The 27,879-nt window shown below is 41.7% G+C and overlaps 2 protein-coding genes across 3 annotated transcripts in view; one reads left to right on the plus strand and one right to left on the minus strand.

The window, feature by feature from the left end:
* Window positions 1-7,363, plus strand: part of STAG1 (STAG1 cohesin complex component) — a 449,323-nt gene extending 441,960 nt beyond the window's left edge. For both annotated transcript variants that reach the window (XM_081234436.1, XM_081234437.1), the window contains 5 exons: window positions 538-712; window positions 2,913-3,023; window positions 3,577-3,691; window positions 5,152-5,232; window positions 5,320-7,363. In XM_081234436.1, coding sequence (XP_081090562.1) covers window positions 538-712; window positions 2,913-3,023; window positions 3,577-3,691; window positions 5,152-5,232; window positions 5,320-5,343 — 506 coding nt within the window. In that variant the 3' untranslated portion in view covers window positions 5,344-7,363. The remainder of the gene's footprint in view (window positions 1-537; window positions 713-2,912; window positions 3,024-3,576; window positions 3,692-5,151; window positions 5,233-5,319) is intronic.
* Window positions 7,364-10,157: 2,794 nt separating this feature from the next.
* The window catches only part of PCCB (propionyl-CoA carboxylase subunit beta), a 90,800-nt gene continuing 73,078 nt past the window's right edge, over window positions 10,158-27,879 (minus strand). The window contains exons 11-15 of the mRNA XM_081235452.1: window positions 14,205-14,312; window positions 13,865-13,965; window positions 13,355-13,453; window positions 12,424-12,523; window positions 10,158-11,393 (exon numbers count right to left, since the gene is read on the minus strand). Of these exons, the coding sequence (XP_081091578.1) occupies window positions 11,272-11,393; window positions 12,424-12,523; window positions 13,355-13,453; window positions 13,865-13,965; window positions 14,205-14,312 (530 nt within the window). The 3' untranslated portion in view covers window positions 10,158-11,271. The remainder of the gene's footprint in view (window positions 11,394-12,423; window positions 12,524-13,354; window positions 13,454-13,864; window positions 13,966-14,204; window positions 14,313-27,879) is intronic.

Here is a 27,879-nt window from a genome sequence, read left to right on the forward strand (position 1 = left end):
AAATCAGTGAGTCCCTCAATCCAGCCCCGCAAGTATAACCTGGCCAAAGAGTTACCTCTCTGGTGACCAGTGCCTAGTTGTGTAACAGGATTTGCTGATTTCTCAGTAAAGGCCAGCCAGATTTTAAGTGCTGCTGCCTGGGGCCCCTCTAAGACCCAGTAAATAGGCCTTTTATTGCTTGAGCAAAAGGAAGGTTAGAGGGGTCTCTCTGGCCACATCCTTCCCCTTCTATAGGGATGGAGGGACTTGGAAGAGATGATAATGTAGGATAGCTAACATTTGATGTTTACATACATTACCTTATTTAAGCCTTACAACTCAATGAGGTCAGTTACCAATATCCCCTTTTGTATATGAGCAGACTGAATTTTGGAAATTTAATAGCTTATACAAAGTCGCACAAGTGAGTGGTGTAACTGGAATGCAGACCTAGGCAGTCTGCTCCAGAGCCATGCTCTTCAAATCTATGCTATAACTCCTTCCAGAGTTCATCCCACCCATGACATTCTGTGACACTCATTAACTGGAATTTTACAGATGAAAGTCTGGACAATACGTGGCTGAACAGGACTGACACCATGATTCAGACTCCTGGCCCCCTGCCAGCACCACAGCTCACTTCCACTGTACTGCGAGAGAACAGCCGGCCCATGGGAGAGCAGATTCAGGAGCCTGAGTCTGAACATGGTTCTGAACCTGACTTTTTACACAAGTAAGTAGTAAAAAAATTGTTTTCTTGGCATAAAACCTGCAACTGTTAAAGTAAGAAAAATTATTTCATCTGAGCATATTGTTTTCTCAGTTAATGAGAAAACAAAACCACAAATAGAGTTTTATATTAGAAGATGTATAATAAGTCTGCAAACACTTGTGGATCTCAGTTCCTCAGAGTCCAGAGACCTGTAGATGCGTGGTGTCTTACTAAGTGCTGATTTCATTTAGAGTTTGCAGATTCATTGGGCAGGTCTGTTTCTCCTCAGAGATTTGCCAAGAACACATGCAGGTTTACTTCCTTGGCGAGAGAGCCTAGAAGAGTCTCTGCTAAGGTGGTTCCTAGTCTGAACACCAAATAGACTATTACTTTTATCAGCCATTTAATTAATAGTACTTTGTCTTGGTTAAGTTTATATTTTAAACTTGAACTGTTCATAGATTAAGAATTGTTAAAGCAGTGATAAATTCTGAGAATAGTGGTCCTTTCTGTAGGATAATCAAGTTCTTACCTTTTACTGCACTAGCGATTAAACTGTTTTCTAGTACCATGGCTCTGAAAATCTTGGAAAAGGCAGGGTGATGGCATGACTTTTGCTTTGAAAACCTTAACTTTTTCTTTGTTATTTTCCATTCAACTTTGAAAGTCCCTAAGCTCCTCACTTCTGTTTCTGTTCATATTAGAGTAATGCTGTGAATTACTCTAATGGATAAGAGAGAATTCTCACTAGAACTCAACAAATCTAGCAGGTTGAAAATAGAAAGGGGCAGTGTTAGAAGAATTCAGATCCTGGGTTTTTACAAGGAATCTTTGCTCCGAGGATCTGCCTTCTTCAAAGCTGAAAGGATCATCTTTGTCAGCCACTGCATAACTGGGCCATCTTAGAGGGTAGTTTGCCTTATGACCAGCACTCCCACTCCATTTCCTACTGGGGGAGGGGGGGTTTCCTCCTTATTGGAGCCTTGCTCCCCTGACCTTACCATGTCAGTCCCTCCTGGCTGTGGTCTGTCGTCTTTTTCCTGCTATAGATTTATAGATTGAATCAAGGTGGTAGCCTAACATGATATAAAGACAGCTGCTTCGAGAGAACTTTATGCGGCAGATTTTAGCTACCAAAAATCGTTGAAGTTTCCATCCTATAAAATTCCCAAGAGTCATGTTGATTTTGTGCAAGTGTCCATGTGCCAGTAAGGATAGAGTACAGATGATGACGATTTGGCTCAGCATGTACCTGACTCCAAACTTCCTCAGAAGGACTGAGAAAAAATGTCATCTACCCTCCCTTGTTCAACTCTGGAGAGCTCTGAGCCACGAAGCCAGCATCATTCCCGTCCCTTCAGGGACTGAGTGTGCAGCTAGGAACACTTGTAAGTAGGGCAGCAGCTGGATACAGAAGTGTGAGAAGGGCTCTTGCTTAGCAGGGATTTGGGGAAAGAAGCTGATCATTTAAGCACCTGTGGGGGAGGAAAAAGTTTTCCTCAACCTTCTTAGGGCCCCTGGCTGGGTCTAAAGATTTAACTGACAAAGACAGATTAACAGGAGAAAAGCCTACAAATTTTATTAAATTTTTACATGTACATGGGAGCCTTCACAAGAGAATGAAGACCTAAAGAAGTGACCAGAGCAGGAAGCTTTTAAGCCTTTTAGACAAAGAAACGATAAATTGTGGAGAAATGACAAGACAAATGAGTTTGGACTGGGGTCGTCCAACTAGGGCTAGGTCGTCCTCATCTTAACTAGGAAGAGAAGCATTAGCTTAACAGGGTTTGTTTGCACGTTCCTCTGCTGCCATCTCTGGGCTGATACGAGTCTGTCTCCAGTAAAAGGAGAATTTATGTCCTGCCTTTAGGCAGAAAAGGGGGAACTTTTTCTGTGTTTTACTACTTCTTAATTGCCTTCAGCTCAAAACAGTTTTTATCTCAAAGAAGCATATCTTGGGGTGACATATTCTGATTGCCTTCACACCTAACAACTAGCCTCCACAGCCAGCTTCTCTTGGAGGCTTAGGGAGCTCCAGTTGCCTGCCATTTCTGCAAAGACAGGTCCTTTGATAATGATCTCAACCTTGACCCTGGAATAAATCCAGCTAACTCCCCTTACACGGGGATTAGGCCAACCAACTATGGCCGTTTTAGCATGGGACTGATTACCTGAGTTCCTCATCTGCTGCCAGAAAATTAATAATAGTACCCTCTCTTAGTCCTCAGATGCAGATCTCTTGGTTAGGCCAGCCGAAATTAGAAGACTTAAATCGGAAGGACAGAACAGGAATGAACTACATGAAAGTGAGAACTGGAGTAAGGCATGCCGTGTAAGTGTTACATCAAGTGTCACAAGAACATGATCACTGTGTGATGGTCATTTTGTGTAACGACTTGGGTTTCTCTGATGTTTGGTCTTAGAAGAGGAGTTCAAATCATAATTTAGGATATGCTATGCAGCGTAGGATAGGAATGGGGGACATGGGTGCTTGAGGCCTTCAGCATTTGAATCCTCGTGTGCCACTCGCCAGCCACGTGGCCTCGGATAAACTCTAACACCTCTGTGCCTCTGGTTCCTCGTTTGTAAATTTGGGATAATAATGGCACCAATCACTTAAGAGTTCTGTGGGAATTGACACATAGCTAGCTAGTAATATTGTTATTGCATTTAAATTATACTTCCTCCTGATGAGTTGAGATGAAATCTTCAGTTAACCAAATGAATGATTCTTAATTACCTTAGAGTTCAATATCACAATTTGTGTAGTCTACTGGTTGTAATTGGAAGGTGTGCTTTCATTGGTTAGAAGACCCAGTGTAAGAGCCAGAACTCCAGGTTCTATCAGTCTGAACAGCTTTCTGACTGTGCTTTTTCTGTATCAGTCGGGGTCTAATGGAGGAAGATGCTGAGCCCATCTTTGAAGATGTAATGATGTCATCCCGGAGTCAGTTAGAAGATATGAATGAAGAATTTGAAGATACTATGGTTATTGACCTGGTAAGGAAGTTCAATACATTTTTCTTCTGTTAAAATATGTGAATGGGTTGGCGTAAGATAATGCTCTTGTTTTCAGAACCCTGTGAGAGGAAGAGGAGGAGGAGGTAACACTGACCGACAGTGGGCAGGGCCCGTGTAGCGCTTGTAGCACTTGTGGGCATTTGGATGAGCTTATGTTTTTCAAGCCTGTTTTCAAAGCAGTCAGATTTTCAATTCTGGCAATAACAGGAACTGGCTCCTTATTACCTTCATGAAAAACAGCTTACACTAGATCTTTCAGTATAGCATGTTCATCTGGCCTCTTGTACTTTAAATTGGAGCCTATGTACACTGCACTCCAACATAGCAACCAAATGCAGAATATGGACCTTATTTGTTCAATGTGAAGAGACATGTTTAAAATAAGGAAATCTGAATATGGACTAAGTGTAGGTGATATTAAGAAATTTTCTTTGTCAGAAATAGTAATACATGGTGGTTATGTTTTTTAAAAGTTTCCATCTGTTAAGAGATACATACTGAAGTAGTCATAGGTGAAATGACATGGAGAAGAAAACAACAGGAATTCAATGGAACAAGATTGGCCAAATGTTTGAAAATTGTTGAAGCTGGGTGATGGGTGTATGGGAGTTCATCATACTGCTTTCTCTATGTATTAATTTGCTAGACTGCCATAACAAATATCATTGACTGGGTGGCTTCAGCAGAAATGTATTTTCTCACAGTTCTGGAGGCTAGACGTCAGCGAGCATTCTGAGGCCTCTCTCCTTGACTTGTAGATGGCCATCTTCTCCCTTTGTCTTCACGTGATCTTTTCTCTGTGCATGTCTCCTCTTCTTGTAAGAACATGGATCACACTGGATTAGAACCCACCCATACGATCTCCTTTTACTTACCTCTTTAAATGCCCTGTCTCCAAATATGGTCACATTCTGTGGTCTAGGGGTTAGGAGTTCAACATATTAATTTGGGGGGACATAGTTTACCCCATAGCATTCTGCTTTGTATGTTCTGAATTTTCCATAATGAAAAGGTTTGGTAAGAAACGTAAATGAGACCATATCCAATCTGTAACCTCCCTCAGCCCACCCATCAGTAGCTCTCCATCTGCCTGCTTTGGGGAATTTAGTGAAGTTTTGTCACCTAGTATTTGATCAGTCTTATAATTATTCCATGATTGAGAGGTATGTTCTTTGTTTATAGGCCCCAAAATTATTTATATGCATTTACACATTCATTGTATTTGAAAGCCTTTTTTTATCTAAGTGATAATTAAAAGCCAAATACTGTTACATTTTTCTTTAATGTATGCTCCTGTAAAAGCCAGATTCTTTTCCTTTCAAATTGACCCTTAACAGTTCTTTATATTTATGATACTATTAGAAATATTAGCTGATTATCACAGTTCATTGTCTTAATGTATCTCAGGAAAAAAATAAGTATCTGGCTTCTTTTTCCAGCCCCCATCAAGAAATCGGCGAGAGAGAGCTGAGCTGAGGCCAGATTTCTTTGATTCTGCAGCTATCATAGAAGACGATTCAGTAAATGTTAAATTATTACTGTTCTTTATTATGGTTTCTGGGTCTTGTTTATGCATGAATTTAATAATTGTGTTTCACTTTCTCTAGGGATTTGGAATGCCTATGTTCTGAAGTCTGAAGAAAATTTACAAATCTGGAACTCTATTATTTAGAGCTAGAGGCCTATATACTGTGATAGCTTGTATGGGGAAAAAAACACTTTTGATGTGATCTGATTTGTTTTTTAATCAAATGATTGAGGTCAATCCCTTTTTGCAGTGACAGAAGAGGAGCATGTAAATTACCCAAGAGAATGTTGGTGAATGTCACCTCAGAAAGACTGACCTGAAAAATCATTTGTGTCCTATTATTGGACTTATCCCAATACAGATGTGTGTGTTTTTCTGGAGGGAGGAAGAAATTTTAAATTTTTAAAACAGCTGTCAAGATAAACACTGTAATACACCTGTTTTATGAAAACTCAGCATTGAGTAAAAAAAACTATTTTTAACTTTATTTTCCTGTTGTACAATTTAAAAACCGTTTTAACATTTTGCCTTTTTATGTTTTAAAAGCTAACCATTTTTATTAAACCTATGAGTAAAGCAGCTCATCCTAATTGCCGAAGAGTGTTTTGGAGCTCACTGGATTTGGTTGGACCTTGTGGAATACAGAAATATGGAGGAGCAGAAAACTGACAAGCTAAGATGAAACTCTGACAGTGCATCTCTGCCAAAAACCATACACCCTCTGTGGACATGGATATGAATTCCCCGATTTTATATACTCTTGAATAAAAAGGTTTATTTTTATTTATAAGGGGGCATAAAATAAGACATGTCCAAGCAGCCATTTTTCCAACAGATGCTGTACACCATTCATTTTATATAGATTAGGGAGATTCAAATACAGTACATTTTCTATTGGTATTTGTTCTGTGCATTTTTAGCAACTTCTACCAGCAAATAAAGTATTCTCAGTAAAACAAAAATGGTTCTCAAGTTATCAGTTTGCTGTTTTTACCACTTATTTCATGCCCTGCCAAATTCAAGTTACATGGACTTCCATTTTCTTAAAAAGATAATCATGAACTCCTTCGCCATTCAAACGTAATTTTAAGTGTAACATAACCGTGTCTACTTCCCATGCACTTAATACCCTTATGCACTAATTTTGTGAATTAAGTTAAGTTTACCAATTATAGAAGTATGTGCTGCATAGAAGTCTGTGCTTAGAGGGTGAAGTTCTTAAGCTTACCTTGAAATACAGCAACATTTCAGTGTTAAATGTGCATATTAAGGATAATTCTTCAGGGGAAAGAAATTATGAGTCTTCAGGACAGCCTTTAATGGTTTAGAGTTACATTCTGCTTAAACTTTTATGACTTGCTGCTACTGTTATTTTAAAAAGCCCACTTTCTTCCTTTCTGATTTTTAAAGTAAGCCTCAGAACTTCCAAACCAATCCATCCACAGCTGTTTCTGGGCTGGTTTTTAAAGTAAAGTAGCTGCAACAGAGTGATGTGGCTTTCCCTTTTTACCAAAAAACAAAAGCATTAAAAAAAAAAAAAAATCTGTGCACCCAGTGACTGTGTGGGAAAGCAAAATGGATTATTTTATTCATCCTTTTAGTAAACAGACAAAACAAACTTTTCTCAACATTTGTACAGTTCTGAAAAAAACTCGGTCACCAAAAATGTTTTATCTGCTAATTGAGCAATCCCTGGGCTCCAGTTGGGGCTGGGGTCTCGCTTTCCTCCAGAAATGTGGGTTTCACTGGAAGTGAAGGGGCGGGGATGATTGGACTGTCCACCATGCCAGCCGTGCCCGCCACCTGTGGTTCTGGCCAGGGAGTAGGCTGGGAAGTACCCTGGCACCTGCACAGATTGATCCTTGGCTTGACAGTTTCACGTGGAAAACAAACAAATGCTGACTTAGAATTGTGGACTACCGTGCAACAGAAAAGGCGTAATATCAACTCCAATGGGTTTCCAGTTCAGTTTGAAGTCAATCGAATTTTTGTATTTTCAGTGTCTCCTTGATTGGTTTTGCTAGTAATTCTGTAAATTGTACATTTGCAATATGAGGTTTTTTTCCTTTTGTACAATTTGAAACTGATGCTTCACCTTTCCTTTAATAAACTATTCAAAATCAGGCTTGTGGTAGTCATCCTATTGCTCCTACTAGGTAAAGCTTTAAAGAGGTGATTTCTTGTCCTGTCGACAGAATGATGAAGCTTTTCCTCTTTTACCAAAAACTGAGAGTTTGCTCTTTCAGATCATCTGTTAAATGATGGCAAAATTCCTGCATCAGTGAGGCTTTACTGTTTTAAGCAAGCAGAACCTTAGGACTAGCTCAACAGTTCTCTTTCATTCTTTCTATTTCCTTGGAGAGAGTGAGAGACTAGCTAGGCCAAGTGGTCTGTGATTCAAGAGGAAGCCTCTCGTGGGCTGCGTTTTGGAGGAGGCATTCAGGGATTATCAACTGGTCTGAAGCCTGGGTCCTTCCCCCACCTGGGATCCAGACCCAGCACTTCTGCATGGTTGCCCCCTACGGCAGTGCCCTGTAAAGATCACTTGTGTTCTACATGGCTGCTGAAGTGAGGGTTTCTCTTGACGTTGCTGCCAGGTGTCACTGAACAAAATTGTATCCTATACTTTATGGGCCTGACCGTGTTCTTTGGGCTGTGTTCATTAGATGGACTAAGGTGGCTGTGCAGAACAGGCAGGAATGCAGGGGATAACTCGGCAGGTGAGCTCTCCAGGCAGCCCAGGAGGGAAGGTGATGAGGACGGATCTCTGTAGCAGCTCATCTTGAAGGTTATGTGCTTATGAGATTAGACCAGGGCTTTGCCCATGTGTGGCTCTACTTTCGGACAAGCTTGCAAACCTCCCAGATGTGACTTGACTGTGACTCTCCATTGGCCCTGCTCTCAGAAAAGAATCTATCAAACAAGAAGCAGTGTCTTCATGGGAAACAAAGGCTTAGTGCCTGCTCAGGCTCCGCATATCAGGCCAAACTCAGGTAAGGTTCCATCCATGCCCTCTAAGTGCCTTCCTCTGTAGGGGTCTACACTGGGCATCACATCTTGAAGGATAGCTTTCTGCTCCCAAGGACACATAAATGAGGCATTTCTCATCACCAGGACAGTAGGGACATGGTCAGTACCTACCTACTAAGGCTGCCACATCTGCCCAAATGTGCTGGCTGGATTCCACACAGGCCCCAGACTGAGGCTCCGCCCACTGAGTAGCCACAGCTTCTGCTTGGAATGGTGGAGATCCCATGCTGACAGGGAAGCAAGAGCGTGAGACTAAAATACATATAATAAAGCCACAGCTCTCCAGAAATCCTTTGAAACCAGAAGGACTTAAAGTTCACATCTGTCAAACAGGTGGAGTCTGTTGATTCAACAACTCCATCAAGGGTGTTAAATCAGTGTACTGGGTGAGTGGCCTTCACAGGCTTCTCTGACTCTGGGCAAACCACATCTCAAGTGCCAGCAAAAAGCATCAGTGCATCCAGAAGCAGAGAATTGGGCTGAGGAGACCAAGACATGGTCAGAAGAGAAGCTGGGAAGACTTTACACAAACAAGCACTGGAAGGCTGCTCGTGGATGTGCGTGCTCCCATTATTCCAGCAACTCAAAAAGATGTCATCATGCATAAGGTAGGAAAGTTTTCCAAATTTAGTAGCTCTTTGGGTTGATACAATCCCAAGTGGAGCACACCACCGCCTTTCTCACTCCAACCCTTTGGGATTCAGACAGTACTGCCTGGGTTCAAATCCCAGCTTCACCACTCTAGCTGTGTGGTTCAGGACAAATCGGTTTACATACTTAGGGCAGGGACAGTTACAGCAGGACACTCACAGAGCCTACCTCCACCACAACTCGCTGTATTATCTGCTCTCAGTCTAAACACACATTTGCCAGCACTCCACTCAGTACACCCAAGTCCTCTCTGGTTACAAGATTCAGCATTTTTCTCTGTCCCTTTAAGATGAGACCACAGTTGGGAAAGGCATTCCTAAGAGCAGCTGATGAGAAAACTGACTGCTGCTCTGCAATACACTGAGGCTGGTCTGCTTGACAGAGCTTCCAAGATCTTGCAGTTCCGTGTCTCCACCACCAGCTTGGTTTTCAGATGGGCCAAATCCTAGCTTGGCAGAGCCCAGAAATTGGATTGGCCAGGCAACTTTAAGCTATTGAGCCACATGCTAACCAACCTGTATGGTTCTTCCTTAGCCAGGAGGCCTCTAAAAGACCAGGAGTCTGCCACCACTCCTCTCCCAGCTCCAGTGGCTTACTGTCTTACTGCTGGTGCCAAAGAGAAGTACAAGGAGCCTCTGGCCAAACATCTCTGCCCCCTAGGAACTAACCACCTAGTTAGGAAGACAAAAATACGTTTCAGGCCATATGTTTGCTTCTAAATTTCATCTACTAAAAGAAACCAGGGCTCTTACAGAAATCACTGAATCTGGAGCTGGGCAAGGAAAATATAAGATGAACCTGGTACATTACCCTGTGTCAAAAAATAAGGAAGTGCACAAAAAATTACTGTGACATATCAAAAGGACCGAGGAACCAGCTTGAAAGAGCGCCCCTCTGGCCGTATCAGGAAATTCTGAGCATCAAAATGAGTTAACATTAAATTTTTAAAGAACTCCTCAGTCTCTATTTTTTCTTGATTGAATGACTGAATATATTCATTCACTAAAACATTTATGAAACACCTACTATGTACTAAGCCCAGATTTCAGTTATGAATAATAATTATGATTCTCAATAAACTAGTATAATGTGCATTGGAACAGTTGATAGGGTGATAACATAGTAAGAAAAATATATTATTTCAGGAAAAAATGTTTAAAAATGAAAAAATAATTTATGCATCTAAATTGATACTAAAAACTTAAAGAAGAGAAAGCTCTTTCTTCTTTCCTTGTGTATATAATGATAGGGTTAGAAATACAGTATTTTACCACCAACACAGAACAGCTGATTGAGGCAAGAATCATAATGGATACTAAAAAGTAGTGGATGAAAGTGTGCTGACAGGCTTAAAGAATGCTGATCAGACTCAATTTCATCAATAATGGAAAAACCTAACGTGTTTCCTAATGTAATACAAGGAAAGAACACTCTTGTGTATTACTCCAACCTGGATCTAAATGTCCGTAAACAATCAGACAAACCCAAACTGAGGGCCATTTCTACAAAATAACTGGCGAACATGCTTCAAAAATGTCAGTGTCATTAAAGACTATGTAAGACAATGAGCCTTGTTTCATATGAAATAAGCATTGACATTTGGGGGGACAAAGGGTCATGATTCTGCAACTTACTCTCAAATAGGTCAGTAAAAATAGTAATTATATATTTATATAAAAGATGAAGCAAATGTAGAAAATGTTAAGAACTGGGTAATCTAGGTGAAGGGTATACAACTCTTGCAACATTTCCACAGGTTAGAAATTTTCCAAAATAAGTTTTTTAAAATGTGAGAACACGTTTCTGGAAAGAAGTAATATAGGGTAAGAAATTAATATAGGGTATATGCCTTACTGAGCATCTATTCTGGTAGACACACACACACACGCACAATTACAAACATCTTTAATCCTCAACAATTCCTGAAGGAATTGAAAGGAGAGGACATATCATTTAACTGTTACATTATTTAAAAGTAAGAAAAATAAAAGCAGATAAGTCCTTCACCCTAAAAGCTTATTATCTCACCTTTAGAGAAGAAAATTAATTCTTGGGAAAAGAAAGGAAAACAATACACAGAGGTGTCAAATAAGGGTCAGCTCTAAGGGAATATTATAGTGTTTTCTTTAGTTTTCTTGATATTTCAGATTTTTACCACAAAAAATATGATTTATGCTCAAAAACTGTTAGGATTTTTAATAAAACAATTTTATAGGAAGGCACAAATGAAATCTTTCTAGAATTTAATAAATTTAGCCAAGTTATTACCGGTATTTAGATTCCCAGGTTTCATGACTGCAGAAGGCAGGGATGGGTGCACATGGCCAGGTGGTAACCACCCTTGGTACATTTACAACGGAATATTTGCATGTTTCCTCCATGGGCGCTGTACCGTCTTGCTGGCCAAGACATCCAGGTCACAGCAGATTCGGGCACGTGTGGAGGAAGGCTGGATGATGTCATCCACAAACCCTGGGGAAGCACAGAAAAGGAAGCAGATCATCTGCAGCCCCAGATGCCGCCTCCCATCCAACACCCACATGGTGCTCAGCCAGGGCACTATCTTCTGCGGCCAACAGTGTGAGCAGGGCCCAACCTGACACAAGAGGAGCTGGGTCCTGTGAACCTTCCCCTGATCCCAGGAGTCCCCTGTTCCTCTGGCAGGTCCCAAACTTCTGGCCTAGGAACACTTGGCAAGAAAAGGAAAATGTGACCCTCTCCCTACCAAGATGAATTCAACAGGGAATCCAATTAAGAAAGTGCACTTTTATTTTTTTTTAAATCACTATAACAATTCCTCCCATCCTGTACATAAACCCCTCTGCAATGTTACTATGCCACCCCTCCCATCAGGAAGTGGACTGTATTTCTTCACCTGGCCTTGTAACTTGCCTTGGCCAACAGAATGTGGCAAAAGTAACATTGCAACTTCCAAACCTAGGCCCCAAGGCACCTTGCAGCTTCCCTGCTCTCCCTCTTGCCCTCAGGACACCATGTAAAGCAGTGTGGACTAGCCTCCCTAAGAATAAGAAACCACGTGGAGAGACAGTCTACCTGACAGCCAGCACCAGCCATATGAGTGAGGCCATCGTGGACTAGCCCCAGTCAGACCTCCAGATGACACAGCTGCATGACTGATCCCAGGCCCAGCCAGCAGAAGAGCCACCCAGCTCAGCCCAGACCAAACTGCTGAGCCTCAAAATTATGAGGGAAAACAAAACAAAACAAAACAAAAGGTGGTGGTTTTAAGTCACTTTGTTTTGGGTAGATTTTTCACAGCACTAGGGTGACTGGAACAACACTAAGAGATTCAGCCATTTCAGCAATGCTGTTTTGATCCTGGTGACAAAGCAGTGTCTTTAAGTGATGACTGCCCAGGGACAAGCCAGCCCTCACTGGTCTCCAGACTAAACTGGAAGGACCAAGGCAGACTTCCTGGAGTAAAATAAGAAGCAAGTGACCCAGCAAACGGACAGAGCTGCCCTCCCACCACAGGCCCTACCTCTCACGGCTGCAGGAAAAGGGTTGGCAAACTTCTCGATGTACTCTGCCTGCGCGGCCTCCACATTCTCGTGCCCTTTGAAGATGATCTCCACAGCGCCCTGTCACGAGAGGAGTTAGTGAACGCCCCTGGAGGCCCCTGGAGACCTGGGCAGGCCCCCCTCCGCTCATCATCATGGGCGTGGTTGCCAGTGTCCTGGTAAATCAAAGTGTACCAGAGACTAGTGCCAGCTCCAGGTGCCTGGAGTTGACCTCCGTGACTCCGGGGGCTGTGATGGATGCTCAGCTGTGGCCCCAATGCCGAGCAGCCCAGGCTAAGCCAGGTGTTTGCCTCCCCAGATTCTGTCCTGCTCTCTCCAACTGCATTTATCCTTCTCTGAGGCCAAGATATTTGGCCCAGTTTCCACTGTTAAATCCACAGTTCCCTCACTGAGGGAAGCAGACTGCTGTTTTCCTTTTTCATGATTCTGAGCCCTGAGCACACAATTCAATGGCCAGAGGTGGAAAGATTGAAATGCAAACGTAGAAAAAATGAGGACTGTAGGATGAGCCTTCACGTCAGAACCCTTGAAAGTCAGCTTGGAGAGGCGGGGGCACGGGAGTTACCTGGTTCAACCGCAACAGCTGTTCTGAAGCAGGAAAGGAGTGGGGAGCAGGCTCAGCAACAGGAAGCACCTGCCCTAAGTCAGCAGCTTGGGGCTGGGGAAACGTCCAGTCCTCCAAAGGCCAGTTCAGCTGACTCAGCCCTCTCCCCTTTACTGACGTCTCAAAACCCACTCTAGGCTCCTCCCACCCGGGCACGGAGACGGCGGCACACGCCTGAAGTGAGAAGGCAGGAGGCAGGCTTGCCAGGGTCTAGACCCCAACTCCCTGGAGCCCTGGCCCCTCTCCAACATTTCCCAGACACAGAAGGGAAAGCCAGGGGGCCTCACCTTTGCTCCCATGACTGCAATCTCTGCTGTGGGCCAGGCATAGTTGGTGTCACCACAAAGGTGCTTGGAGCTCATGACATCGTAAGCGCCACCATAGGCCTAGAACAGACCCAAATGCTGAATGTTAGTGCCTGAGTCACCCACGTCACATCCCTGCAAGACCCCAGGAAGCCAAGCAGAATGAGGACAAAAAGCAAGAAGAGCCCTCCTGGGCTGCTAAAGGCCCAGTGTCTGTGAGGCCAGGGAGCCGGAGCACAAGGACGCAGCCCACAGGCCTTTCGCAGTTCATGGTCACGGTCTTTCCCGGCTGCTTTTTCCCACTGCTGCTTCCAGGGACACCTCTGCAGGGCGTGTCTGCAGGGCTGTCCACGCTGTACTGTCCTCCGGAGCTTTCTAAGGGGAGCGAGGCGTAGTCTCCCTCCAGCGCTGCTGAACCTGTCGGCCAGACTTCCAGCCACAGCCCTGCCACGGGAGTGAGTGAGCTCACAGCCTCCAGCATGAGTTCCTCACCTTCCTGGTGATGACTGTCACTTTGGGAACAGTTGCCTCGGCAAACGCGTAGAGAAGCTTGGCGCCGTGCCGGATGATGCCCCCGTACTCCTGCGCGGTGCCTGGGTCACGAGGAGAGTTACTGGATACCCACAGAATCCTCAGGAGGTCGGCCTCTGCTCTCAGCTGGGAGGTCTTCCCCCTCCCCAGAGGGCCACCCCTCACACAGCCGTACCATCCAGACACCCAGAATATGGAGACGTCACAAATCCTGAGGGAATTTTGCAAGATCTCCAAATAAAGTGGGTGCCTCGCTGGACAAAACCGCCTCTCCTGGCCCCCACCTCTGTCAATGACTCACCAGGGAGAAAGCCAGGGACATCCACAAACGTGATGAGTGGAATATTGAATGCGTCACAGAATCGGACAAAACGAGCCCCTTTCACGGATGAATTAATGTCCAAGCATCCTAGAAAAAGACAAATCATCCAGCTGAGCTTCTGGGCAATTCCCAGTCCCACCCACACTGGGAACGTGCCCTCAGCAACCATGCAGAGCTGGTTACTAAGGAGGCAACAAAGTTACCTCCTCAGAAAACGGCTAAGGGGATCTTCACACTCCAGGAAAAACTGGGAAGACAGGAGAACCCACCTGGCACTGGCCAGGGGGCCACAGAGTGGCGCCACCCGTGAGGGTCTGGAAGCAAAACCCAGGGCAGGCAGCCAGTCTCAGCCTCATAAATTGAAGGGCTGCTTGCTGCCACCTGATGCACAGCCTGCCTCGCCCCTGCAGCCAGTCGTGGGAGGTGACATTCAGGGGCTGGTCTTACAGAGTCCCTGTACCCTGCAATCAGATTCTGGCTTCACCAGCTATAGCCATGTGTCAGGTTAATTACTTCACTTTCTGAGCCTGAGATTCGCCACCTGAAAAGCAGGGGTGTTATCCCCCTCCCACCGTAGCTGTAAGGATTACAGGAGATGGTATCTGGGAAAGGGCACAGAATGAGAGCTCAGTTACTAGTAAACCCTCTCCTACAACACTTTGCAAAGTATTTTATGAAGCCAGCATTACCCCGATACCAAAACAAGAAAGGGACATTACAAGAAAATGCAGACCAAAATCCCTCATGAACATAGATACAAACAGTCCTAAGATATTACCAAATCAAATCCAGCATTAGATAAAAACACTGATGCACCATGACCAAGTGCAGTTATACCCAAGAATTCGGACTTGATTTAATGTGTGAAAAGCAATGAAATTATTAAAGGAGAACAACCATATGGTCACTTCAATAGATATAAACATCTGAGAAAATCCAACATTCATAATTAAAAACTAGCAGTAAACTAGGAGTACAATTGAACTTCCATTATCTGATAAAGAATATCTACAAAAAAACTTATATACTCATGGATTAGAAGAATAAATAAATCCCCAAACTGATCTATACCAGTGCTGCCCGAAAGAGCTTTCTATGATGATGAAAATGTTCTCTGGCTCTGCTATTTGTTGACATAGTAGCCACTAGCCACATGCGGCTACCGAATACTTGAAACATGACTAGTAAAAGTGAGAGACTAAGTTCCTCACTGTATTTAATTTTAATTACTTATACTATTTTAATTATTTTAGATTTAAAGTTTAATAGCAAGTATAGTGGAGAAATCTGTATTTTTCAAACAATTCCTATCAAAATCATAGGGATTTCTGATAAGCAGATTCTAAGATTCACATGGTTAATACAAAGGAGACAGAATGGTCAAAATGGTATTTTCTTTTTTAAAATATCAGTATAGGAAGACTTACACTAACTGACTTGAAGACTCACAAAAGCAGGGCTTCTCAGTCTTGGTATTATCAACAATTTGGACAGGATAATTCTTTGCTGTGGGTGTTGGACTTCTGCACGTAGGATGTAGGGCAGCGTCTCTGGCCTGCACCCACTAGATGCCAGTACCACACCCCTCCACCCCTCATCCCCACTGTGACAACCAAAAGTGTTTCCAACACTGCCACACGTTCCCAGGATATTGAAATTGTCCCTGGTGAGAACCACCAAGAACTACAAAGCTACAGTAATCAAGACAGTATGGCAGAGGCACAGAGGTAGGCAAAAACAGCAATGAAACAGGATAGATTGTGAAGAAACAGGCCCACACAACTGATTTTAGACCAGGCACCAAAACAATTCAGTGTGGAAAGTAAGTCTTGTTAACTAATGGTGATGGAACAATTAAATATCTGTATGGAAAAAAACGGAAGTAGACTCCTGTTTCACTCTATACTCTATACACAAAAATTAGTCCAGGGCTTCCCTGGTGGCGCAGTGGTTGAGCGTCCGCCTGCCAATGCCGGACACATGGGTTCGAGCCCTGGTCTGGGAGGATCCCGCATGCCGCGGAGCAGCTGGCCCCGTGAGCCACAATTACTGAGCCTGCGCGTCTGGAGCCTGTGCTCCGCAACAGGAGAGGCCGCGATAGTGAGACGCCCGCGCACCGCGATGAGGAGTGGCCCCCACTTGCCACAACTAGAGAAAGCCCTCTCACAGAAACGAAGACCCAACACAGCCATAAAAAAAAAAAAAAAAAAAAAAAAGAGCTGGTGACACGTACGTGCGCCGAGACAGTGCGAATTGGAGAAAAAAAAAAAAAATTAGTCCAAAATGGATTGTAGATCTTAACATAACTCACAACTACAAAGCTCCTAGAAGAGATGTGGACTATCTTTGAAACTTTGTAGTAGGCAAAGATTTCCTGGACAGGACACAAAAAGTTCTAATCAGAAGTAAAAACACTGATAAATGGGACTTTACCAAGTTTTTAAAATAATGGGAATCAAAAGACACCACTAATTAAATGAATAAACAAGTCACAGACCAGGAAAAAAATATTTAAAATACACATATCTGACAAAGGATTCACATCCAGAATATATAAAGAACCCTACAAATCAACAATAAAAAGACAACTCCAAAAATAATAGCAATAGGCAAAACTTCCCTCTTGCCTAATGCATTTTCTGATGATAGAAATGTTCCATATCTTGTATTGAATGGTGAATACAAAATTGTATAAACTGCCAAAACCCATCCCAATGAACATGTAATTTACTGTGCCTAAACTGTAACTCAATAAAAGAAAAATCTATGTTAATGACTTAAAATAAAGAATGTGAGTGATGAGTCCTGGGATGAAGACAATTCTAAATTAAGAAACCACAAGAAGTACAAAGAGGCCAGAATAAAAATCAAAATGAAGAAAAATACAAGCAATGACAAGCAAAACAAGATAAAATCGTTGGGGAAATGAACACAGTCAGAAATGGAAAACCTGTGGCCCTGAGCTGCCAAGAGTGGGCCCCAGGTCCACTAAGATGATGGCCTCATCATCTTAGGCCCTAGTCCAGGCCTGACAGAGCCCCTGGCACCCAGAGAGCCCAATGAGCCCTGGCTAATTCCTACAGGAAGAAATGAGAACCAGTGTCAAGGGGGAGGAGGAGTGGGGGAGGGAAGGATCGGGAGTTTGGGATTAGCAGGTGCAAACTAGTATATATAGGTTGGATAAACAACAAGGTCCTAGGGTACAGCACAGGGAACTGTATTCAGTATCCAGTGATAAACCATAATGGAAAAGAATATATATACGTATAACTGAGTCACTTTGCTGTATAGCAGAAATCAACACAACACTGTAAATCAACTATACTTCAATAAAAAAGAAAAAGAAATGAGAACCAGAAAAGAGGCCTCCTCTGTGAGCCTCTAAAGCTGCCTTTTGTGACACCCCATAAACATCACAAAGAATTACTGAGTCAAGGGCTTCACTGGTGGCACAATGGCTGAGAGTCCGCCTGCCGATGCAGGGGACACGGGTTTGTGCCCCGGTCGGGAAGATCCCACATGCCGCGGAGCGGCTGGGCCCGTGAGCCATGGCCGCTGAGCCTGAGCGTCTGGAGCCTGTGCTCTGCAATGGGAGAGGCCACAACAGTGAGAGGCCTGCGTACCGCAAAAAAAAAAAAAAAAAAAAAAAAAAAGAACCACCTATAGACATCTGGGGTGAAAGATTATGGTTGAGATTCCCTAAGGCCTGGGAGGAAAAAAACAGGGAGAGAGGGGGTTTGGGGGGGGCGGAATTAGGGCATTCAAGATCACCTGTGTATACAAGGGACTTCAGAAAGACGCAGACATGCTAGAGCCAGATGCATGTTCAGAAAAGACCTGAGAAGGGAAATCAGAAAATACCTTGAACGGATCAGTGGAATGGAATAGAGAGCCCAGAAATAAGCCCACATACCTAGGGACAATTAATCTTTGACAAAGAAGGCAAGAATATACAATGGGAAAAGACGGTCCTTCAGCAAGTGGCATTAAGAAAGTTGTACAGCCACATACAAATCAATGAAGTTAGAACACACCCTCGCACCATACACAAAAATAAACTCAAAATGGCTTAAAGACATAAATATACGACAAGACACCATAAATGTCCGAGAAGAGAACTTAGGCAAAACATTCTCTGACATAAATTGTACCAATGTTTTCTTAGGTCAGTCTCCCAGGGCAACAGAAATAAAAGCAAAAATAAAAAATGGGACTTAATCAAGCTTATAGGCTTTCACACAGCAAAGGAAACCATAAACAAAATGAAAAGACAACCTACACACTGGGAGAAAATATTTGCGAATGATGCAACCAACAAGGGCTTAATTTCCAAAATATATAAAGAGCTACAATTCACTAACAACAACAACAAAAAAAACCCAATTGAAAAATGGGCAGAAGACCTAAATAGACATTTCTCCAAAGAAGACATACAGATGGCCAATAGGCACATGAACAGATGCTCATCATTGCTAATTATTAGAGAAATGCAAATCAAAACTATAATGAGGCACCACCTCACACCAGTCAGAATGGTCATCATTAAAAAGTCTACAAGTAATAAATGCTGGAGAGGGTTTGGAGAAAAGGGAATCCTCCTACACAGGTGTGGTTGACATATGATCCAGCAATCCCACTCCTGGGCATATACCCAGACAAAATTATAATTCAAAAAGATGCATGCACCCCTATGTTCACAAAAGCACTATTTACAATAGTCAAGACATGGAAACAACCTAAATGTCCAGTGACAGACGAATGGATAAAGATGATGTGGTATATATATAATGGAATATTATTCAGTCACTAAAAAGAATGAAATAATGCCATTTGCAGCAACATGGATGGACCCAGAGATGATCATACTAAGTGAATTAAGTCAGGCAGGGAAAGACAAATACCATATGATATCACTTATATGTGGGATCTAAAATATGACACAAATGAACTTGTCTACAAAACAGAAACAGACTCACAGACATAGAAAACACACTTGTGGTTGCCACGAGGGGGTGGGGGAGGATTGGGAGTTTGGGATTCATAAACTATTATATATAGAATGGATAAACAACAAGGTCCTGCCATACAGCACAGGGAACTAACAATATATTCAATATCCTGTGATAAACCAGAATGGAAAAGAATATGAACAAGAATATATATGTGTATAATTGAGTCACTTTGCTGTACAGCAGAAATTAACACAACATTGTAAAACAACTATACTTCAATAAAAAAGTTTTTAAAAATAAAATACCTTGAGATGAATTAAAATGAAAACATAACATTACAAAAGACCTGAGAAGACCTTAGGCTTTAACCTTGGGCTGATACCTAAACTCAGTGTAAGTCTGGATACATGTTGAAGGACAGCCTCAGTACAGAGACAATTTGCAAAGACTAGGAGAGATGTTTTCTTATTTGTCTGTTTTGGCACCTGGTGTTCAAGGTAATCTCTGTTAAAACAATAGCTGGACACAAGCTTAGGGAAACAACAAGGAATATAGCCTCTGCAAAAACAGTTGGGAAAAGTCACTAGACAAATGGACTACTACAGCATTCAACAATCAAAAAAACAACAAACTCTGGAAAAAAGGGAGAATATGATTTCCAGAGTTACCGCATTATAATATTCAAATGTTCAGTTTCCAACAAAAAATAGCAAAGCATACAAAAAAACAGGAAAGTACAGCCATTCAAATGAGCAAAATAAATTAAAAGAATCCATCCTGCAGAAGCCCAGACAATAAACTTACTAAACAAAGATTTTAAATCAACTGTCTTAAATATGCTCAAGGAGGTAAAGGAAAACATGAAGAACTAAAAAAATCAGGAAAAAAAAGTATGAACAAAATGAGAATATCAATAAAGAAAAATTATTAAAAGGAACCAAACAGAAATTCTATGGCTGAAAAGTACAATAACTGAAATGAAAAGTTCACTACAGGGGTTCAACAACAGACCTGAGTAGACAAAAAGGATAAGGAAACTTGAAGATAAGAAAACTTAAATAATCCAATCTGAGGAGCAGAAAGAAAAGAAAAAATGAAGTGAATAGAGACTAAGGGACCTATGGAATATCATCAAGTGAACTGACATATATCGCATGGCAGTACCAGAAGGAAGAGAGAGAGAGAAAGGGGCAGAGAGATTATTTGAAGAAATAATGTCCAAAAACTTCTTAATTTTGGCACAAGACGTGAAGCTACAAATTCAAGAAACTCTAAGTAGGATAAACTCATACACACCCATACTGAGGCACATTATAGTCAAATTATTAAAAGACAAAGACAGAATCTTGAAAGTAGCAAGAGAAAAGTGACTCATCATACACAAAGAATCTTCAGGGCTTCCCCGGTGGCACAGTGGTTGAGAATCCGCCTGCCAATGCCGGGGACACGGGTTTGATCCCTGGCCTGGGAAGATCCCACATGCTGCAGAGCAACTAAGCTCGTGTGCCACAACTACTGAGCCTGTGCTCTAGAGCCCGTGAGCCACAACTACTGAGCCCGTGTGCCGCAACTACTGAAGCCCGTGCGCCTAGAGCCCGTGCTCCACAATGAGGGAAGCCACTGCAATGAGAAGCCCACGCACGGCAAAGAAGAGTAGCCCCCGCTCACCGCAGCTAGAAAAAGCCCGCGTGCAGCAAAGAAGACCCAACACAGCCAAAAATAAATAAATAATTTTTTTAAAAAAAGAATCTTCAATAAGATTACCAAATGGGATACATATTTACAGTGCTGAAAGTTCTGTTTTTTATGGTAGTTCTATTTTTAGTTTTTTGAGAAACCTCCATACCATTTTGCATAGTGGCTGCACCAATCTACATTCCCACCAACAGTGTACAGGGTTCCCTTTTCTCCACATCCTTGCCAACATTTGTTATTTGTGTCCTTTTTGATGATAGTCATTCTGACAGGTGTGACGTGATATCTCATTGTGGTTTTGATTTGCATTTCCCTGATGATTAGCAAGGTTGAACATCTTTTCATGTGTCTATTGGTTATATGCATTTCCTCTTTGGAAAAATGTCTGTTCAGTTCTTCTGCCACAGTAATTCCACTCCTAGGAATATATCCAAAACACCCAAAAACACTAATGTGAAAAAATACATGCACCCCAATGTTCACAGCAGCATTATTTATAATTGCCAAGATATGTAAGCAACCTAAGTGTCCATCAACAGATGAATGGATACAGAAGATGTGGTATATATATACATACAATGGAATACTACTCAGACATAAAAAGAACAAAATTTTGCCATTTGCAGCAATATGGATGGACTTGGAAGGCATTATGCTAACTGAAATACAGTAAGTCCCCTACATATAAAGGAGCTCCGTTCAAGTGTGGTCGTAAGTCCAATTTGTTTGTTAAGTGCAGAAAAGTTAGCCTAGCTACATAGTAATTGTCGTAATAGGTTTATAATACTTTTCACACAAGTAATACATAAAATACAAACACAAAAACTAAAGAAAACATGTTTAATCTTACGGTACAGTACCTTGAAAAGTACAGTAGTGCAGTACAAAAGCTGGCATCCAGGGGCTGGCATTGAGTGAACAGGCAAGAAGAGTTGCTGACTGGAGGAGGGAGAGGAGGTGGGAGATGGTAGAGCTGAAGGATCATCAGCCATAGGAGACGGAGGGCAAGATGCAATCTCACTCACGCCTGATGTCGATGGCACAGGTTCTGGTTCCTTGCTGGATTCAGTTCTATCTAACTAACCTCTTGAAAGAATGATCCAGTGACGTCTGGGTAGTAGCTCTTTTTTTTCTCATCATAGATGACACAGTAGCACTGGATTGCATTCTGCAAGGCTGCTGCAACCATTCTACGTTCGGGTCCTGTGCCTCAAAAACTAACAGTGCCTCCTCAACTAAAGAAAATCCCCTTGCTATTTCCTACATCGTGAATCTCTTAGGTTCTTCAGTTACTTGTTCTTCTTCTTGTCTCTCTTCATCATTTCTCTGGGCCACCAATTCCATCAGTTCTTCATTAGTAAGCTCCCATGTTGCACAGCAAAAGGAGTTCAATGAAGTCGTCCTCTTGCAGATCTAGCTCCAGCTTCTCGCTGAGGGTCACTAAGTTGCTGAAGACCTCTTTGGACTCCTGATCCACCTTCTCAAGTCCATGAAAATCGTGAACAAACTGCAGGCAAAGGTTCTTCCAAACCCCATTCCTGGTGATGGCCGTAACCTCATGCCAAGCAAAGTCAGTGTTTTTTATGGCCTTGTAGATGTTATAGTCCTTCCAAAATTGTCGCAAGTTTGTTCCTGATTTGTTACTCTCCTTTACTGCCTGATGAAAAGTGTGACATAAGTAATATTTCTTGAAAGTCGCTATAACCCCTGGTCCATAGGTTGGACGAGCGACATAGTATTTCGGTGGCAGATGCACTACAGGACATTGGAATGAAAGTTGTCCATGAATGGGGGGTGGCCCAGAGCACTGTCGAGCAGCAAAAGAATGCTGAATGGGACGTCCTTCTCCAAACAATATTTCTCCACCTCCGGGATAAAGTGGTGGAAAAACCAGTCCTGGAAAATGGCCTGTGTAACCAGGCTTTGGGGTTACTCTTCCACACAACAGGAAGAGAGCCCTTGGCTGTGTTTTTAAGGGCTCTTGGGTTCTCTGAATGATAAACTAAGAGAGGCTTCAGCTTTATATCACTGGAAGTATTGCCACCAAACAACAGAGTTAGCTTATCCTTTGCTGCTTTATAGGCTGGCATCAACTTTTCCTTCTTACTGATGTAACTTCGGTCTGGCATCCTCTTCCAGTACAGTCCTGTCTCATCCACATTAAAAACCTGCTTGGGTGAATACACGCCTTCATCAATCATTTCCCAAAGCATTTCAGGAAATTCCTGGGCAGCTACCATATTGTGAAGGTTGGCTCTAGTCTTGAAGCAATGAAATCAGCCATGGCTGGCATTAAAAGATGCACCCTCTGATTCTTCACCGTGTTTCTTCGTCAAGTCTTCATAAAGGCTTTTAGCTTTCTCTTGAGTCAGCATTAAGCTGAACTGATCCTGCATCCACACACTGAGTTTCTCATCTCCTCCATCACTCTTCCACACTTCTTCGATAGTATTGTTGACATCATCAGCACAGCAGACCTCATGTTCCATGATCTTGTCCTTGTTCTTTAGAATTGTGCTGATGGTTGAACAATTCATGTTATAAGAATGACTGATGTCTACCATCTTTTTGCCTTGCTCCACTTTCTCAATTATTTTAATTTTTCTTTCCACTGTTACCGCTTGGCACTTCTTAACAGTACCCAATACATCACCACTGGTTTTAGGCTCATGTCCGGACATACTGGGCTTGAAATAAAGATACTGTACTACTGTACTCTATACTGTACTGTACAGTAAACTACACAAAAGCACAACCACTTGTAGAGAATGCTGTGTGGCATGGCCAAAAAAAGCCAAACAAAACAAAACAAAAAAATGAAGCCCACAAAGGTTCACTGGTGAATTCTACAAAACCTTTAAAAGTGAAATTATACCAATTCTCTACAATCTCTTCTAGAAGATATAATCAGAGGGAATACTTCCTAACTCATTCTATGAGGCCATCATCACCCTAATACCCAAAACAGGCAAAAACATCACAAGAAAACTACAGACCAGTGTCTCTCACAAACATAAATGCAATAATCCTCAACAAAATATTTAACAAATCAAACTCAGTAACATACAAAAATAATTATACACCACTTCCAAGTGGGATTTATCCCAGGTAATGCAAGCCTGATTCAACATCTGAAAAACAATTCATGTACTCCATTACATCAACAGGCTAAAGAAGAAAAGTCACATGAACGTATCAATAGATCTAGAAAAGCATTCACAAAATCCAACACCTACTCATGATAAAAAACTCTCAGTGAACTAGAAATTCAGGGGATCATTCTCAGCTTCATAAAGAACATCTACAAAAACCTATAGCTAACATCATACGTAATGGTGTAAAACTAGAAGCTTTCCCACTAAGATCAGGTATAATGCAAGAATGTGCCCTCTCACCATTCGTTTTCAAAACCGTACTGGAAGTCCTAGCTAGTACAATGGAACAAGAAAAGGAAATATATAAAAGGCATACAGATTGGGAAGGAAGAAATCAAACTTTCTTTGTTTACAGACGACATGACTGTCTATGTAGAAAATCCTAAAGAACAAAAGTACTGCTGAAACTAATAATTATAGCAAAGCTGCAGGACACAAAGTGAATTTATTAAAGTCAATCACTTTCCTATATACCAGCAATGAATTTGAAACTAACAACATAATACCATTTACATTAGCGCACACCCCCCAAAATACACAGGCATAAATCTAACAAAACAAGATCTATATGAGGAAAATTACAAAACTCTGATGAACAAAATAAAAAAGCTAAATAAGTAGAGATATTCCATGTTCATGGATAGAACAACTCAATATCATCAAGGGGTATGGTATTGGTGAAATAAATCAATGGGACAGAATAAAGAGCCCAGAAATAGACCTACATAAATATAATCAACTGATCTTTGACAAAGGACCAAAAGTAATACAATGGAAGAAAAACAGTCTTTTTAACAAATGATGCTGGAACTGCTGGACATCCACATCCAAAAAAACTGATGTAGACAAACTTTATACCTTTAACAAAAATTAACTCAAAATGGATCCACAGACCTAAATGTAAAACACAAAACTATAAAACTCATAGAAGATAACATGGGAGAATACCTAGGTGACCTTGGATATGGCAGTAACTTTTTAGATACACTACTTTCAAAGGCATGATCTATGAAAGAAATAATTGGTAAGCTGGACTTCACTAAAATTAAAAACTTCTCCTCTGTGAAAGACACTATCTAGAGAATGAGAAGACAACCACCGACTGGGAGAAAATATTTGCAAAACACACAATCTGATAAAGGATTGCTATCTAACATATACAAAGAACTCTCAAAACTTGTGGAAGAATTCCAATCTAAAATAGAACTGGAGGATGTAATTGGAAAATCTCACACATGTGCCCTCAGGAAGACAAAACTTAAGGACTAAGAAACTGATTTCCTTTAAAGGCCTGATTTACAGAACACTGATGGTGCCAAAATTTTCTCAGATGACAGGGGGTTGATCAGGGGTTATCTCATATCAACCTTGGGAAGTTTCATGAATGGGAGATGACCCAGGTCAGGATGGACTCACAAAGTGGGCTGAATTGAGTTTTGTTTCTGTGACTGGACTGATTTTATCTGCTCAGGAAGTTTTCAAGGCTGGTCTCCATTTGTTGTTTATTTTAACTGACTCTAACTGGACTCTCCCCTCTTTACATTTCCGGTCCATAAATACAACGTGCCCCAAACCCTCAATGGACTCACCTGTAGCTTGCTACAGTTTGCTTGTCCTGAATTACAGTTCCTCTGCTATTCCTGAATAAACTCATCTTTTTGAGTTTACCTTTCTTTAGGTCAAACAAACACAACAATAAGAAAACGACCCAATTAAAAACTGGCCAAAGACCTGAACAGATACCTCACCAAAGAAAACACAGACAGGGCAAATAAGCATATGAAAAGATGCTCCACATCATATGTCATCAGGGAAATGGAAATTAAAGTGAGACACCACTACACACTTCTCAGAATAGCCAAAATGCAGAACACTGAGAACACCAAAAGCTGACAAGGATGTGGAGCAACAGGAACTCTCCTTCACTGCTGGTGGGGATGCAAATTAGTACAGCCACTCTGGAAGACAGTTTGGCAGTTTCTTACAAATTAAACATACTCTTACCATTTGAGCCAGCAATCATGCTCCTCGGTATTTATCCAAATGAGTTGAAAACTTACATCCACACAAAAACCTGCACACAAATGTTTTTAGCAGCTTTATATTAGTCACTGCCAAAACTTAAAAGTAGCCAGGATGTCTTTCAGTAGGTGAATGGATAAATGAACTGTGATATATCCAGACAATGTAATATTAACACTAAAAAGAAATCAGCTATCAAGCTGTGAAAAAAAAGACACAGAGGAAACGTGAATCATAGAGTATGTGGCCTTATCAGACCAGCTTCCTCCATATAACTAACTGGAAGAGGCTAATCTGAAAAAGCTACATACTGTAGGATTCCAACTATATGACATTTTGGGAAAGGAAAACTATGGAAACAGTAGAAGGATGAGTGGTTGCCAGGGGTTTATCAGGCTATCAGGGTTAGGGGGAAGGGAGTGATGAATAGGTGGAGCACAGAGGATTTTTAGGGCAAGTGAAACTATTTTATATGATGCTACAAATGGTGGATACATGTCATGACACATTTATCCAAACCTACAGAATATCCAACGCCAAGAGTCAACCCTACAGTCAACCATGGACTTGTAATGATGTGTCAATGTACATTCCATAATTGTAACAGACATACTGCTCTGGTTCAGAATACTGATAGTGGGGTAGGCTGTACATGTGTGAAAACAGAGCGTATATGAGAATGCTGTTGTTTCCACTCAATTTTACTGTGAAGCTAAAAGAAGCTCTAAAAAGTAAAGTTTATTTAAAAAAAAAAAAGATTAGACATCATGACCAAATGGGATATATCCCAGGAATGCAAAAGTGGTTCAATATACAAAAAAATCAATCAGTATAATACACCACATTAATAGAACAAAGGACAAAAGCTACATGAACAACTCAATCGACATAGAAAAGGCATTTGGCAAAATATATCACCTTTCATAAAACACTCAGAAAACTACAAATAGAAGGAAATTTCCCCAACATGATGTAGACCATATATGAAAACCCCACAGCTAATATGATTCTATAGTGAAACACAAAGTTCTCTCCCTAAGATCAGGAACAAGACAAGGATGCCCACTGGCACCACTGCTATTCAACACTGTGCTGGAAGTTCCAGGCAGAGCAATTAGACAAGAAAAAAAATAATCAAAGGCATCTAAATTGGAGAAGAAGAAGTAAAACTATCTTTATATGCATTAAATATGATCTTATATGTAGAAAATTCCAGAGAATCTACAAGAAAGCTACTAAAGCTAATAAATTCAGCAAAGTTGCAGGTTACAAGATCAGCAAACAAAAGGCAGTTGCATAGTTGTCTTTCTATATACCAGTAATGAACAATCCAAAAAAGAAATTGAGAAAGGAATTCCGTTTACAATAGCAACTAAAAGAATAAAACAGGAGTAAATTTAACCAAGACATTAAAGACCTGTGCAGTAAAAACTACAAAACACTGCTGAAGAAATAAAAGAAGACCAAAATAAATGGAAAGGGGACATCCCTTTTGGTGCAGTGGTTAAGAATCTGCCTAACAATGCAGGGGATGTGAGTTTGATCCCTGGGCTGGGAAGATCCCACATGCCACGGAGCAACTAAGCCTGTGCACCACGACTACTGAGTCTGCACTCTAAAGCCTGCAAGCCACAACTAGTGAGCCCACGGACCGCAACTACTGAAGCCCGCACAATCTGGGACCTGCATGTCGTAACTACTGAGCCCACGTGCTGCAACTACTGAAGCTCGTGCACCTACAGCCCGTGCTCAGCAACAAGAGAAGTCACTGAAATAAGAAGACCATGCACCGCAACAGAGAGTAGCCCCCACTCATCACAACTAGAGAAA

Source organism: Mesoplodon bidens (genome assembly GCF_964165515.1).
Source record: "Mesoplodon bidens genome assembly, chromosome: 5".
NCBI lineage: Eukaryota > Metazoa > Chordata > Mammalia > Artiodactyla > Ziphiidae > Mesoplodon > Mesoplodon bidens.